Here is a 15,676-nt window from a genome sequence, read left to right as displayed (position 1 = left end):
TTACTAATATTTGAGTTTTGTGTCATCTGCAAACTTTGAAATTATGCCATGTATACCCAAATCCAGTACATGTATCTATATATATCAAAACGAGTACTCTGTCCCTTGTCTGAAAAGCAACTGTTCATTACTACTCTTTACTTTCTGCCGCTTGGCCTATTTGGTATCTATCCCCACTTAATCCCATCGGTTCCAATTTTGGTTACAAGTTTATTATGTGGTACTTTCTCAAGCACCTTTTGAAAGTCCATATGTACATCAACTGCACTACCCTCACCAACCGTCTGTTTTTCTTCATCAAAAAACTCAAACAAATCAATCAAACATGATTTGCCTTTAACAAAATATGGCTTTCATTTATTAATCCATATTTTCCCAAGTGTCAATTAGTTTTGTTCTGACTTTATCTCTAATGACTTTTTTTCTACTTTGAGTGCTGCGAACCTTTTTAGTGTCTCCTCTTAATCCACTTTTCTCCTTCCCAATTTCTCTACTGCCTCCTTCTTTACTGCAACTTTGGCAGCATCCTACTCTTTAGAGAAGACAGATGCAAAGTAATTGTTTAATATCCCAGCCGTGCCCACCCGTAATTTTTTGTGCTCAGCTTGGTTTTCTGCTGAATTATGAACCCAAAATTTTTCATGCCTCCTTTTCTGCAGAATTTTACTCTCTGCCCACATCCCATGAAAGGATTTTAAAAAATCTTCAGTCATTCGGGGAGCTCTAGCTTTGGATGCCCTTCCTTTCCCCCCCTCATGGAGATGTGACTAGTCTGTACTCGAACTGCCTCTTTAATTCTCCTCCAGATTCCTTTTCAACTCACTAAAATTATCCCTCCCGAGTAGAGATTTTTCACATTTGATTTTTCTTGGTCTTTTTCATAATTATTCTAAATCTAATGATATTGTGATCACTGTTTAACAAATATTGCTCCATGAAACATGCTCCACTTGCCTCACTTCATTCCCCAGAACTAGATCTAGCACCGCTTTCTTCATTGTTGGTCTGGAAATATGCTAATCAAGAAAGTTGTCTTGTACAAATTTCAGGTATTCCTTCCCATCTTTACCCTGTACACTGTTATTTATTCAGGCTATATTAGGATAATTGAAGTCTCATTTAGCATTACAGTACAGTTCTTGCATCTTTCTGCAAACTTGTCTGCTCTACCTCCTTCCCACTATTTGCTGGCCTATGGTACATATGATTCAGAGAGCCATATTTACATGATTTCATATATAATGCTCAAAATGGAAAACTTACCTTTTTTTGTATTCCAGAATTTTCACAGGATCCACAAGACTGGATGGAAATGCTATTGGTATGCCTTAATATTCAATATTTTTAGTATTAATATGTCAGCTTATTCTACTGACATATTGAATAACAAACTATATTTTTTATTTGCAGTCGATTTTGTGCGCTGGCTTTGTGCTGTGTCCATGGATGAGTTAGCCTCACCAACACATCCACGAATGTTCAGCCTTCAGAAGATAGTTGAAATATCCTATTATAACATGGGCCGAATCAGGCTACAGTGGTCCAGAATATGGGAGGTCATTGGTGACCATTTTAATAAGGTAATTTTCTGAAAGTAATCTTGACCTTATTAATTGTGCATATTTACTTGTGTAAATAGAAGTCTTTTAGGATGTTTGCATAATTATTTTTAATGGTTTATTAGCTTGAGTAATAATTGTGGAAAGCTCACCCACATTGCTGTGTTGGAAATTATACTTTAGGCATGGTTGTGTTTATTCTATATTAATTTTTGTACATAGACGCACATTCATTCGGCAACTTGCTGTTATTGGGACTTGTTATAGTACTTACTGTATATGTTACATTTATTGGTGGTGCTAGGACAGGAGTTTTTAATGTTAACAGTGACATACCTTGCCTGTCAGAGTTTAACCCTGTCTGCTGTCTCGCAGTAGATGTTTTATTTTGTAGATTATATGGTAAAATGCTTATTTAAATTTACTTTATCAACTTTTAGATAATTTTTAAAGTTCTCTTTAAATATATTTAATTTTTTTTTGCTTCTAAGCTCCTTTGACCTTTTTGTTGTCTGATCACTTCTCTGTCACCCAAAATATACATTTATTTATATTTTTAGGTACTATGCTTATTTTTTCAACTTTTTAGCCATTCTGCTCCCTTTCCTTGTCTCTCCGTCTCAGCTTTTAATATAAAACTTATTGAGCCCTCCGGTGTCTGTTCCCTTCATACATGTAGCAGCCATTAACACCAAATGTGCTGAAATTTAAAAAAAAACTTTCACTGTATAAAAATAGAGGCAGCTTTATACGTTTGAAAACAATGCCTTTGCAAGTAATGACTGGTCGATGTGTTCCATCTTGTTGCCGATCTACTTTTGGATCACCCAGCCCTATATTTGCTGCTTTGCACCTGTCCATCTGTCCCACTGTGCTCTCTGATTTATGTTGCTGCACCTCAACACTGGATCCTGGAATTTTGCCTTCCCCACACTACACCTAATTCTACCTCACACCTTCCCTCTTTTTGTGTGAGAGGGCAATATGTTACCATCCTGCCCCCAATACATCTGTCCCTGCCAGTTCTGGTGTCTTTTTTAATTTGTCACTGTCTCCTGGATTGGTATCTTGCACACCCGCTTCCTGCTAAGCTGTGCCCCACTGTGAGTTCGCTTCCTGCCTTACTTCAACTTAATGTGGTCTGCTGGCCTTGTCTTTCCTTCCTTCTGACCCTCTCTTCCCCTCTCACCTCTTTTCCCTTTCTCATGTCGTTAATCCTGTTCGTTCCTCTCTGTCCAACCTCTACTAACTCAACCTTCCCCATTGCCCCAACCTCCAACTGTACTCTACCCTCCATCTTACTCGTCTGTAACCTTCCCCAACTTTAACCCTATTCTACTTTTCCCTTCCCACGCCACACTGCTCGAACTTGGCCCTATAGCTTATTCTACCCTCCAGCATAACAGTTCTCCCTCAACCCTGGTCCAGTTATCCTCACCATTTAACCCACAAAGTCCATTTGATTTGTTTGCAGTGCCACAGGAGATTGGATATTTCAATTAAATTAGTCAATGTACATAACTGAAGTGCAAACTTCTTGCATTCATCATATTTGATTTGTTTATGTAGAATTGAAAAGTTTATTGGTTAAAATGAAACCACATCAATAGAGTTGGATTAAAATATAGTTTTTTCATATTGTTGATGTCATGCATTTTGCTGTTCCCATTTATTACCAGGTCGGCTGCAATCCCAATGAAGATGTTGCCATTTTTGCTGTGGACTCTCTGAGGCAGTTATCAATGAAGTTCTTAGAGAAAGGAGAACTTGCTAACTTCCGGTTTCAGAAGGATTTCTTGAGACCTTTTGAACACATAATGAAAAAAAACCGGTAAGCTTATATCCTGGTAACAAGAAGTTAAAAAAATTATTTCCTTTCTGTAGTCAGATTTGACATCAAGGAATTCTGTAGAAGCTGTTGTAGCTCATTAGCAATAATACACAAAGTCACATAAGCCTGTGAGTAATAGACACATTGTACCAAGGTCTCATATGTTCTTAGGCTTGGTAGTAATCATACAATCGTTATATTTTTAAATAGTTTAACAAGAAATAAGATAAATTCATGAAGAGAGAACTATTTGTCTTGATACTTGATGTGAAAGTTATCATCTTTAATGTTCTGCCATGGTATGTTAGATTTTATGTTTAGATATTAAGTAAGTGTCATGAAAATAAGCTAGATGTCTGAGTTATCTTGAATAGTGTGTAGCTGGGAGATTAATGCAGTACATTCTTCCTTTCTTTTTATACCTGTTAGTGTTTCAAAGAATACGTATTAGCAGTATGCCTATTAACTTTGTTACATGTGCTAAGTGCTTTCAGTTAAATTTTTATAAAATATGCTTTTTCCCTGAAGATCTCCAACAATCCGAGACATGGTGGTTCGCTGCATAGCACAGATGGTTAACTCGCAGGCTGGTAATATCCGTTCTGGGTGGAAGAATATTTTCTCTGTCTTTCACCTGGCAGCCTCAGACCAAGATGAGAGTATAGTAGAACTTGCATTTCAAACCACAGGGCACATTGTCAGTGAGTATATTTTCAATGTAATCAAGCTCTTGAAATTTTGGAAAGGTATGAAATGTTGATTCATGTTGTGAATGTAAATTTTAATAAATTCTGTTCATACAAAAATTCTGATTATCTCAATCCAAAGTTAAAATTTAAAATGGATAAGGACATGTCCCTTGTTCTGTTTTTTGAACTGCCCCACAAAAGGATGGACCATCAAGGACAAAGGATTTTTTGTCGCTTACCTTTCATAGTCTAACCACTAATCATTTTCCTAGCTACCATGGAAAACTTGGCATCATGGAAATTTAGTGTTGCATAGGGCAACATGTGAATGATGTCACTTTTATCTGTAGGATCTGGAATCTAGAGCCCCCATCCCAATTGCCTCAATTTGACCTGCTCAGATCACAGCTCTAAATTGGGCACTTATCCCTAATTTACAGGTGGTATACAGCACACTGCTGGTACCTGTCAAGGCTTTGCAGCTTAGGCTTTATATCTAAAGCATAGCATTGCAGGGAGATGATGTAGGTATTAATGTTATAACGAAAGAGTGGCCTCTGTGGAAATAAGTTCATTTCATACATTTAAAAAGTACCTCTATCATATATTTTCAAAACAATGCATATGACATGATATAGGTTTTGATCTTTAATAGGCAATTCTTGTCATTTGAACTTTGAGTGATAAATAGTGTGATATATTCTTCTCATCAGTGGTATTGGACCAATTCAAATGTCTCAACTCTTCCTAGTTCAATTTGTTGCTACTTTTCACATAGTCTTTTTACTTGGCATCTTAATATGCATGAGAATCTCAATTTATCATGTCCATATTTGCCTGACTTTTAAGCAGAGAATCCAGTTAAGATGAAAATGCTTGCAGTATATATCTATATAACATATTAGAATTCTTAGATTGAGACATATTTCCTGTGTTGACTCCCTGCCCCTCAAACTCTTATGTCCACATTTGTAACTTGTTACATTGTAATTGCAACCTTCCACCATTGGTGTTGCTATCATTCCAAATATTTGCCACAAAACTATAATGCTGTAATCATCTCTACTTCCCAAATTGACATAGACTTTTGCCAAAGTATTGTAAAAGGATAGAATGTATAACTTTAAAATAGGGTCTTAGGATCTTGCTAATGTCCGTATAGCCTGGTCCAAATATCTCCTGTATTGTAACCCCATGTTTTGTCTGAGACCTACACTCAGGTTTAACTCTGTTGTGTGCAATGCAGTGGGAGATTGATTGGTTCTTAATTAAAATGTCTTAAAATTCTTATGTTTTTGAGTTCTTTCTAGGTAGATTAAATATTTTTAAGGAAGGGTTGATGGCTTAACCCTTAGTAAAGCTTTAGGAAACTTGTCTCAAAAAAACCACACACTTTTCTTGGTATAGTAACAGACAATTAATAAACAAGATTTAAAATTTGACCTGTATGACGTAAACTGGGGTGGAAGGTTACATGGTGAATAACGAAGCGTTCTTGCCAATGAAGAATATGCTAGAAATGGTATGGGTTATTCCTGTGTGCTTTTCTCCAACTGATAAACAATTAGCACAGGCTTCAGCTGCAACTACAAATTAAATTTATTGAGAAATACATTTTTAAAAAAAGTAAAAACAAACTCAACAGATTTCACTAGATTATAAAACTTTCCTTAACTCAATTCCTGCTTCAAAATACAAAATATCTCCAAAGCTCCAGTAAATTACTGAAGTAACATTTAGCTTAGACCAGATGTTTGTGGTGCAAAATTTAAATCTGACATTGGATATTCGTGGTATTCCACGCACCTCTATTTATTAGCTGCCTGCTGAAGTAGAAACTTGCTGTAATAATCTTGATATTCTATCCCCTCTTCACTTGGAAATTCAAATGGGGACAAGTGAAGTCCATTTACACAACCCAGCCAATGAAAACTGTTTTCAAGTGAATGGGATCTTGCCTGATGTAATAATGGACAAAAGAGAAATGGATAAGTATTTCTAAAGCGGAAGTAAGATGACAAACACAATAAATAATATTTGGAGACACAGAATATATTATGAGGTATTATCCTTTAGTACTGTCTTGCAAGAAATCTTTGATTTGCAAATGTATAATTGTTTGATGTGATATCACATCACATTTGCCAATGCAATGAAAGCTGGTTCTGTAGATTGTTTTGCAGGGCATGTTGTTCATCTGAGCTCAATCTAATGCATAGTGGTGGTGAATTGGGTTATAAGTTTGAGAGATAGAATTGAAGGATGGTGGCAATTAATAGCCTACTCTGGATGGAATGTGATAGGCAATATGACATTTTTCTATTGTACGTATTAGCTGTGAAAAGGTTATGGGGTGGTTTGTTGAAATGGTCGATATATTTTGCAGAGTCAGAAGAACTTATACTCCAGCTGAGTTTTAATATCTCGAGCAACTCCCAACAAGCACTCCTAGAATGAGTATAATTCCTTATACAAAAGCAAAGTACTGTGGGTCCTGGAAATTGGAAATAAAAACAGAAAATGCTGGAAATGCTCAGCAGGTCTGGCAGCATCTGTGGAGAGAGAAACAGAATTAATATTTCAGGTTAATGACCTTACATCAGAACTATAATTCCTTATATTACCCAAACAACTCCTAATTGCTGCAGAGCACCCCCAACTGTACCAAAATGTCATTTCTAATCCTCAGCATAGCTCCATGTAAGTGAAATTATCCAGTTAATTTAGTGATCCAATTTTAATTCAAAGTGACTGTTTAGATCTTAATGTGGGTTTTGAATTAAAGGTATCAATTGAAAGTAACTTGATGAGTTTTAGAATACTTCTGCTTTTAAGAATATTGTACTCAAATTTCACCTCTTGAAATTATTTTCACAGTGAATGTATTTGCAAAGTATTTTCCAGCAACAATAGATTCCTTTCAAGATGCAGTGAAGTGTTTGTCAGAATTTGCCTGCAATGCTGCCTTTCCTGATACAAGCATGGAAGCAATCCGCCTTATTCGTCATTGTGCAAAATATGTATCAGATAGGCCACAGGTGAAACATTGGTTACTAGAAATTTATAACATTGATGTATTAATAATGGTAATGTTGTTTAAACAAAAATCTCATTGAGGACTCCATATGGTATGGCTAATTTTGTGAAAATATTTGACATTGCATCAGAATTGGTAACACAAATGAAAAGGCTGGTAATGGCTTCTGTTTTGTTAGATCTTAACTGAGGAAGATGGTGTGGGTATGAGGGCTAATTTAGAGGGGGAAGTGAGAATGAAAAAGTATCAATGAAAAGACTCTCTTGTATATTACCATTTTCATTTTGTTTGCAGCAGAAAGTTTCCATAATGCTGTTCACAATAATTTAAATTATTGTTAAATTCAATATATATCACAGGCATTCAAAGAATACACCAGTGATGATATGAATGTAGCTGCTGAAGACAGAGTGTGGGTGAGAGGATGGTTTCCAATTCTGTTTGAGTTGTCATGCATAATTAACAGATGCAAATTGGATGTAAGAACTAGGTAAGAATCCTTCACTGAGTAATAAAGCAGTATTTCAGATAGCAATCAATTGAGTCTGTTGGACAAAATGTTGAACGTCGATGAGCAGCATATATTTTTCACCCCATTTTATATACAGTATAGCTGCTTAGATGTGTGATAAATTTCTTTTTGTCGTGTGCTTAGCTTGTAAACTGCTTAGTGTATTTTCATCAATTATGACTGTGTACTGGACTTAGAATTATCTAATTTATTGATTAGCAAATCAAATCATTTTATTAAGGATAAAAATAAAAGAGCAGCAGAAGTCTTCATAACTTAACTAAATTATTAGCAAGCCTAAAGGATGGTTTGAATTATACCAGTATGTTAAAAGATGAGCACTTTCTCTGTGCCTCAAAACACTTTACTGTCCTGTCTCAAAATGGCTTCTGTGCAGTTGGGGTAATTGAAGACCATATAATGTAAAATTTGATAACAGTAATGATCTGAAGCTGCTTTCATATTTGTGTCGGGGGAGCATACGCATTGTTAGTTCCTGAAGTGTTGGCCTTACATAGACTACCAGATTTGTTATGGCCAGTATCCACACAGACCTGGTTTAAACAAAAACTGGGCTTCCAATGCACCAGACTTAATGAATGTGGTACATTTTCACTGGGGTTGCTGCCACCTCTATAAGATCAAAGTTTGGGGAATGCCACTAACCCCAATATAAAGGTGGCTTTTCAAGCACACATCTTCGTGTAGGCTTTAGAACACCAAGGTTCATTTTAGTATTCAGTGCTGCTTCAAAGTTCACAGCAAATATATAACTTCACATTCACTATAGGTGATTTTTCCGAAAAGATACTTTAAAAAATATTCAATACAAGTTGAATATTTTTATACTGTATTGATATTCTAGATATTTAAATAAATAATTAGCCATCACCTTGCTAGCCCTCCTTCAGTTATGTGAGCTATTTAATTTTAGTCAAAAATTAAACACTTAAAGTCTTTATAAGATACTCAAATTGGAGAGGGGGTGGGAGCTGAATAAATTATAATGCCATATGGTTAACACTGCCTGAATTGTAGCTAGCCTGTAGATTCTGTTACATTGCTCTGGTGTAACATATGGGAGGCACAGCTGAATTTCCTGTCGTATATGAAAAAGTCATTCCTAATTAAAGTTTTGTACAGATGTAAGGGTATCTTTTAGAAATATGTAAGATCAGCATGATGCAACTTTTTTTTTATCCTGACACAGGGGATTAACTGTGATGTTTGAAATCATGAAAACTTATGGTCATACTTTTGAGAAGCACTGGTGGCAAGATCTGTTTAGGATTGTTTTCAGGATCTTTGATAATATGAAACTTCCAGAACAACAGACTGAGGTAAGTAGATGTAGTTACTCTGAATGTAATCATTTATATTTGAAAGGATGAAAGTTTACAGTACAGAAGGAAGCCATTCAAAACATGTCACCTGCATTGATTCTTGTTCTTCAGTTGGAGCTACCTACTCAAATATAGCATCATGGAATCATACAGCACAGAAGGAGGCCATTTGGCCCTTTGGTTTGGCACCAGCTCTTTTGAAGAGTTAGCAATCCAGTTAGTCCCATTCCTCCACTCTTTCCCCATATCCCTAGAATTTTTTTTCTCAAGTATTCATCCAAATCCCTTTTGAAGGTTTCTATTGAATCTGTATTCCCCATTCTGTTAGGCAATTCATTTCAAATCCTAACCACTCATTGCATTAAAAAAAAAAAATCCTCGCATCACATCTGGTTATTTTGCTAATCATTCATATCTGTGCCCTATGAGTATCAACCCTTCAGCCATTGGAACATAGGAGCAGGAGTAGGCCATTCAGCCCATCGAGCCTGCTCCACCATTCGATACAATCATGGCCGATCATCCACTTCAATGCCTTTTTCCCACACTATCCCCATATCCCTTTCTGTCATTGGTATTTAAAAATCTGTCAATCTCTAAACATACTCAATGACTGAGCTTCCACACCCCTCTGGGGTAGAGAATTCCGAAGATTCATAACCCTCTGAGTAAAGAAATTTTTCCTCGTATCTCTCCTAAGTGGCTTCCCCCTTATTTTGAAATTGTGTCCCCTGGTTCTAGACTCCCCAATTGGGAACAAATTTTCTTTCTTTAATCTATATAAAGCTCATAATTTTAAACAATGCTATCAAATTTCCTGGCTCATTTCCTATATGCTTATATTCTTTTTCAAATAGTTACTCAAATCTTTTTAAATTATATAGTCTCTGCCTCTTCTGGTAAGGAATTCCATGCTCTAATTACTATTGGAAAGAAATCTTCTAATTTACCCTTCATTCTTCTAGCAACAGTTCTGAGTCTATGAAGCCAATTATAACCTCCAAAAACGAATGGATTAGGATTGGGTGAGATGTAAAATATTTAAAAATCTTAAACTCGCCCCCAATCTAGCCACTTTGGCAGGATGGGGGGTGGCAGGGTTTAAATATGATGAGGCTGGGAGCCTCACCCATTTAACTTCCCTTAAAGATTTAACCCTGGCCGCCCAGGTTTCCCATTCCTTTGGGAAACCCAGCAGCTCAAGGGAGCGAGGACAGCTTCAGGGCAAAGGCAAGTGTCCTTACAACACTGCTTGTGAACCAGGAGGAACAGGAGTGCTTCCCCACGGGCCAACAAATTTATTTACCTCCCTTCAATCGGTTGCCCCAGCTCTCATCCAAAGACCCCACCCCTATCCCTTCTGCCAACCCACGCTGCCATTAGCAGCTGCAGGCTCCTTACTTGCGACTCCAGTCTGCTTTGAAGTGTTCCCTGCTTGAATGGTATTCAAATCTGTCATTCAAACTGACTTCCAGGTGGGGATCCTTCAAGAAAAAATGCATACTGTGGAGTTAAAAGTCCGCAGCATGTCCGGGTTTCCAGTCTGAAACTCTGCTCACCCCCCACTACCCCCACCTTAGAAAACCCTATCTCTGTTAATATCAGGGCCTATGGCTCCCTATTTAACCATTCAGCCAGGAAGAAGAAATAATCTTTTATTATTAATCCTGCCAAAATCTTTCCTAATTTTGAAAATTCCTATTAGGTATTCCTTGGTCTTCTCATTGCTAGTACACAGTAATCTCTCAATTCTGGTTTCATTCAAGTGAAACTTTGCTATCCTGTTTCCATGGGTGTAGTATCTTTCCTTTAATGGGGTGTTCAGAACTGCATACAATGCTTCCAACTGTGATCTAACCAAAGTCTTTTTACAAATACAAAATCTTTTCCTTGCTTTTATAGTCAACACTCATTTGTATAAAATCCAGAATCTCATTTCCATATTTAGGAATTTTTCTACCTTTTGTTGTAACTTTAAAGGCCTGTATATTTGCCCACTTTGATTTCTCCATTCCAAACAGTGTAAATCTGGATGTCTTAAAAGGTGTATTGCATAAACAGGCACCAGATGAATCGTTCTAACCCCCTTCACTTTAACTTTTCACCGAAGAACCATCTAGATTATTTACCTTCCATGTCAAGAGATTATTAAATGCCAAAAATTTAGTTTGCCTGAACCATTTTACATTATGCAACCCAAACTGCATTAACAGTAATGCAAACTAACCTCCCGCTACCCCCTCCCGACCCAAGTCCTGAATTAAGGCACATGGTAGCTAATGACTGGTATAATTTTTTTGCCACCTTATACTGAGGCCACCCTCCATTGTGTGGTGTGGTGTGGCACTACCACCGTGCTAAATGGGACAGTTTTAAAATAGAAGAGCAACTCAAAACTGGGTATCCATGCGGCACTGTAGGCCATCAGCAGAATTATACTCAGCTACAATCTGTAATATCATGGCCCGGCATATGCCTTACTCTGTCATTACCATTAAGCCAGGGTGCCTACCCTAATTGAATGAGGACTGTCTAAGACTATGCTAGAAGCAGCACCAGGTGTGCTTAAAAATGAGGCGTCAGCCTGGTGAAGCGACAACACCAATCTATATGCATGCTAAACAGTGGAAGCAGCATGCTTATAGTCACAGCTAAGCAATTCCACAACCAGCAGATCAGATCAAAGCTGTGCAGTCCTGCTACATCCATGAATGGTGGTGCACAACTGAACAACGAACGGGAGAAGGAGGCTCCATGACCAACCCCATCCTCAGTGATGGGGGAGTGCAGCACTTCACTGCAAAAGACCAGGCTTAAGCTTTTGCAACCATCTTCAGCCAGAAGTGCCAAGTGGATGATCCAACTCGGCCTCCTCCTGAGGCCCCCTTTGTCACAAATGTCAGTCTTCAGCCAATTTGATTCACTCCACGTAATAGCAAAAATTGACCACATGGGATACAGCAGAAGCTATGGGCCCTCATGACATCTCAGCTGTGGTGCTGAAGGCCAGTGCTTCGTAACTAAGATTTAGAACCTTATAATTTGTTGTTGGACCAGACAATAAGAATTCGGACAAGGAGACACCTCATGTAGTGGTATCGGGATTTATTAAGACTAAAAGCAATACTTAACAAATCCAAGGCAGTCAATATCCTCATCCAGATGGCCTTTACTCTCCACCGGCTCTCGTGGCACAGACGGCTTTTGACTCCTCTTTCTCTCCCTTTGTCATCTTCAAATCTGTGCACTGAACCTCTCCAGGTCTGCCCTTTTATTCTTTGTAGCTGGTGGCTCCTCCTGTGCACTGATTAGTTTGTTCATACATATCACTGTTTCGATTGGTCCTGCCATTTCATTTGCCAGTACTTCCGTTTGTACATTAATCATGCGCAAAACAGTGCATACAAACAATGCGTTGCAGCCTCAAGGTCCATGAGATCATACATTTCTGCAAGACCCATCCTGCTTTTCTGTTACATTTTGATCATAACTTGTTACATAGTTTTAAATATCTGTTCTTTTCTTTCCCTTTAACTGCTCGTTATTAGGTCATACATTTCCGGCAAGACTCGTCTTGTTTTTCTGTTACATTTTGATCGCAAATTTTTAACACAGTTTTCGATATCTTTTTTTTCCCATCATAAAGTAATTCTGGTTGACTCAAACGGTATAGGCAGCATTTTTTTCCAGTAAGATACACAGCTAAAGTTAACACTTCATTTACCAAAAGCTTATGCAAAACATATACATAGTACATTAAATTCATTTTTAAAAAGCCAGTAAAAATGACAGGATCCACATTTTTTACACTGCACCTCTAGCTAAGGTTTCCAGTTTCCACAAAGTGGAACAGGTTTGTCCTGTCCACAAAAAGGACATCCAATTCAGCCATTTACTGCCCCATCAACCTACTCTCAATCATCAGCAAAGTGATTTTGAATGTGCTGTTAAGCTTACTCACCAATAACCTCACCAGTGTTCAGTTTGAGTTCTGCCAGGACCACTCAGCTTCAGACCTCATTAAAGCCTTGGTCCAGACAAAAGAGCTGAATTCCAGAGATGAGGTGAGATTGGTTGCCCTTGACACCAAGGTAGCATTTGACCAAGTGTGACATCAAAAAACCCTAGTAAAATTGAAGTCAGTGTGAATCGGGGAAAACCTCATCACTGTCTGGAATCATAGCTAGCACAAAAGAAGATGGTGGCGGTTGTTGGAGGCCAATCATTTCAGCCTCAGGACACTGTTGCAGGAGTTGCTCAGGTTAGTGTTGTAGCCCAGACATCTGCCGCTGCTTCATTAATGATATTCTCCCCATCATAAAGTCAGAAGTGGGGATGTTTCCTGATAGCACAGTGTTGAGCTCCATTCACCACAACTCAGATAATAAAGCAGTTGTGCCCAAATGCAGCAAGACCTGACCAACTTTCAGGCTTGGGCTGGTTATAGTGGCAAGTGATATTTGGGCCACACAGGTGCCAGGCAATGATCATCTCCAACAAGAGAGATTTTAACCACCTCCACTTGTCATTGAATGGCATTTGACATTATCATTGCCAAATTCCCACCATCTATATCCTGGGGTCACTATTGAGCAGAAACTTAACTGGACCGGCCAGATAAATATTGCAGCTACAAGAGCAGGTCAGAGGCTGGTTAATCTGCGGCTGGTTAACCTGACTCCCCAAAGTCTTTTCACCATTTACGTCAGAAGCTTGATGGAATACTTTTCACTTGTCTGGATGAACACAGCTCCACAACACTTAAGAAGCTCGACACCATCCAGGACAAAGCACCCCTCTTGATTGACACCCCATCCAGCAGCTTAAACGTTCACGTCCTCCACCATAGGTGCACCGTGGCTGCAAGTATGAGCCGTCTACAAGAGGCACTGCAACTCACCAAGGCTTCTTTGAAAGCACCTCCCAAGCCCATAAACTCTGTCACCTAGAAGGACAAGGGCAGCAGGTGCCTGGGTACGCCACCACCTACAAGTCACACATTATCCTGACTTGGAAATATATCTGTTCCTTCATCATTGCTGGGCCAAAATCCTGGAGCTCCTTCCCTGACAGCACTGTGGGAGTATCTTCACAAGGACTGCAGCTGTTCAAGAAGGCGACTCACCAACACCTTTTCAAGGGCAGTTAGGGATTGGCAATAAATGCTGGCCTTTCCAATGATGCCCGCAATCCCATGAATGAATAAAAAAAATAGAAGTTGTTTGACTGTGAACTCACGCACTGACATTTCTTTAACTTTCATTATCGAGTAACGGTATTTTAATACTAAATATTAGAAGTGTGCAAGGTACTCAAGCAAATGTTTTAACTAATGGAATTCGTAAACCCAACATTGCAAAGGCAGTTCAAGTGTCTTGCAGTAACTCAGCATCAGCTGGGCTCTACTTCATATTTGTTGACATCGTATTCAGTAGCCATGATCAGTAAAATCAGTTGTGTTAGTTTATGGTTTGATTTTTTGTGTAGCAGCCAAGTTAACACTTTGTAATAACAAGTTTACAGGATGTGTTTAAAACCTATTTAGTTCTGCTTATTACTGATAAACTTGTAGTGTTAACAATGATTGTTTGATCTTATGCAACCTTGTTGTCTGAGTTGGCATAGTAAAGATCTCGCCTTCCTCTGGGGTGCTTCTGTTTGCCTCAGGGACAGCAGGACAATGATTCTCCATTCTTTGCTGCAGTATTTCTTTTTCCCAAGGTCTGGTCTCTCCAAACCCTACTTCTGTCTTTATCAATTTGACTCTTATGTGCAAGTAACTCACTGTAATCAGTGTAAGGTTCATCCCTTTTACTGGTACAGGAACAGATGTAACAAAAGTTCAGTTGTGAATCTGCTTTATTGAGACAAATTCAGAATATGTTTATTGTTTTATGCAAACTAGAACAGTAAACTCGGACAGCAATTTACATTCTAACGCGGGCTAGATACTTCCTGTATTAATCCTGGATGGGGACCATACGTCTTCTCTTGCAGCTTTTGGCCTTCAAACTTTTCTTTTCTCTTTGTCATCTTGTTTCTGGTTCTCTCCACCATGCAGACCTGACTGGGAGGGTCTCTGTTATCCTGACTCTTATCCAATTAACCCCTCCGAGTGCCCAGTCATGCTCATCCCCGTGGTGATCATGCCCTGAGCATGCTTTTCTCGACCAATTATGTGTGATTCATGTGAACTACACTAGCCTGAACATGATCTTGTAAGGTTTTCCCATTCTGCTTCCCCTTATCTCGAGCTACTATATCACATGATCTCTCATCTCATTGAGAGGCCCCTGTATTCCTGCATTTAAGTTTACACAAGCAGTCTTCAAGCTGCAGTAAACATAGAAAATAGGCGCAGCAGTAGGCCATTTGGCCCTTCGAGCCTGCTGCGCCATTCATTGACCATGGCTGATCATCCAACTCAGTAACCTGTTCCTGCTTTCACCCCATACCCTTTGATCCCTTTAGACCCAAGAGCTATATCTAACTACTTCTTGAAAACATACAATGTTTTGGCCTCAACTGCTTTCTGTGGTAGCGAATTCCACAGGCTCACCACTCTCTGGGTGAAGAAATTTCTCCTCATCTCAGTCCTGAAAGGTTTACCCCATATCCTTAGACTATGACCCCTGGTTCTGGACTCCCCCACCATCGGGAACATCCTTCCTGCATCTACCCTGTCAAGTCCGGTTAGAATTTTATA

At 38.6% G+C, this 15,676-nt stretch overlaps 1 protein-coding gene across 2 annotated transcripts in view; it reads left to right on the top strand.

Annotated features, from left to right (window-relative positions):
* The window catches only part of arfgef1 (ADP-ribosylation factor guanine nucleotide-exchange factor 1 (brefeldin A-inhibited)), a 327,463-nt gene that overhangs the window by 212,841 nt on the left and 98,946 nt on the right, over positions 1 to 15,676 (top strand). For both annotated transcript variants that reach the window (XM_068031959.1, XM_068031958.1), the window contains 7 exons: positions 1,281 to 1,321; positions 1,411 to 1,580; positions 3,239 to 3,390; positions 3,919 to 4,091; positions 6,957 to 7,117; positions 7,476 to 7,606; positions 8,838 to 8,967. In XM_068031959.1, the coding sequence (XP_067888060.1) occupies positions 1,281 to 1,321; positions 1,411 to 1,580; positions 3,239 to 3,390; positions 3,919 to 4,091; positions 6,957 to 7,117; positions 7,476 to 7,606; positions 8,838 to 8,967 (958 nt within the window). The remainder of the gene's footprint in view (positions 1 to 1,280; positions 1,322 to 1,410; positions 1,581 to 3,238; positions 3,391 to 3,918; positions 4,092 to 6,956; positions 7,118 to 7,475; positions 7,607 to 8,837; positions 8,968 to 15,676) is intronic.

The sequence above is a fragment of the Heterodontus francisci genome, chromosome 5 (assembly GCF_036365525.1).
Source record: "Heterodontus francisci isolate sHetFra1 chromosome 5, sHetFra1.hap1, whole genome shotgun sequence".
Taxonomy (NCBI): domain Eukaryota; kingdom Metazoa; phylum Chordata; class Chondrichthyes; order Heterodontiformes; family Heterodontidae; genus Heterodontus; species Heterodontus francisci.
Note: the sequence above shows the minus strand (reverse complement) of the source record. Positions and strands in the feature narration are given on the sequence as shown.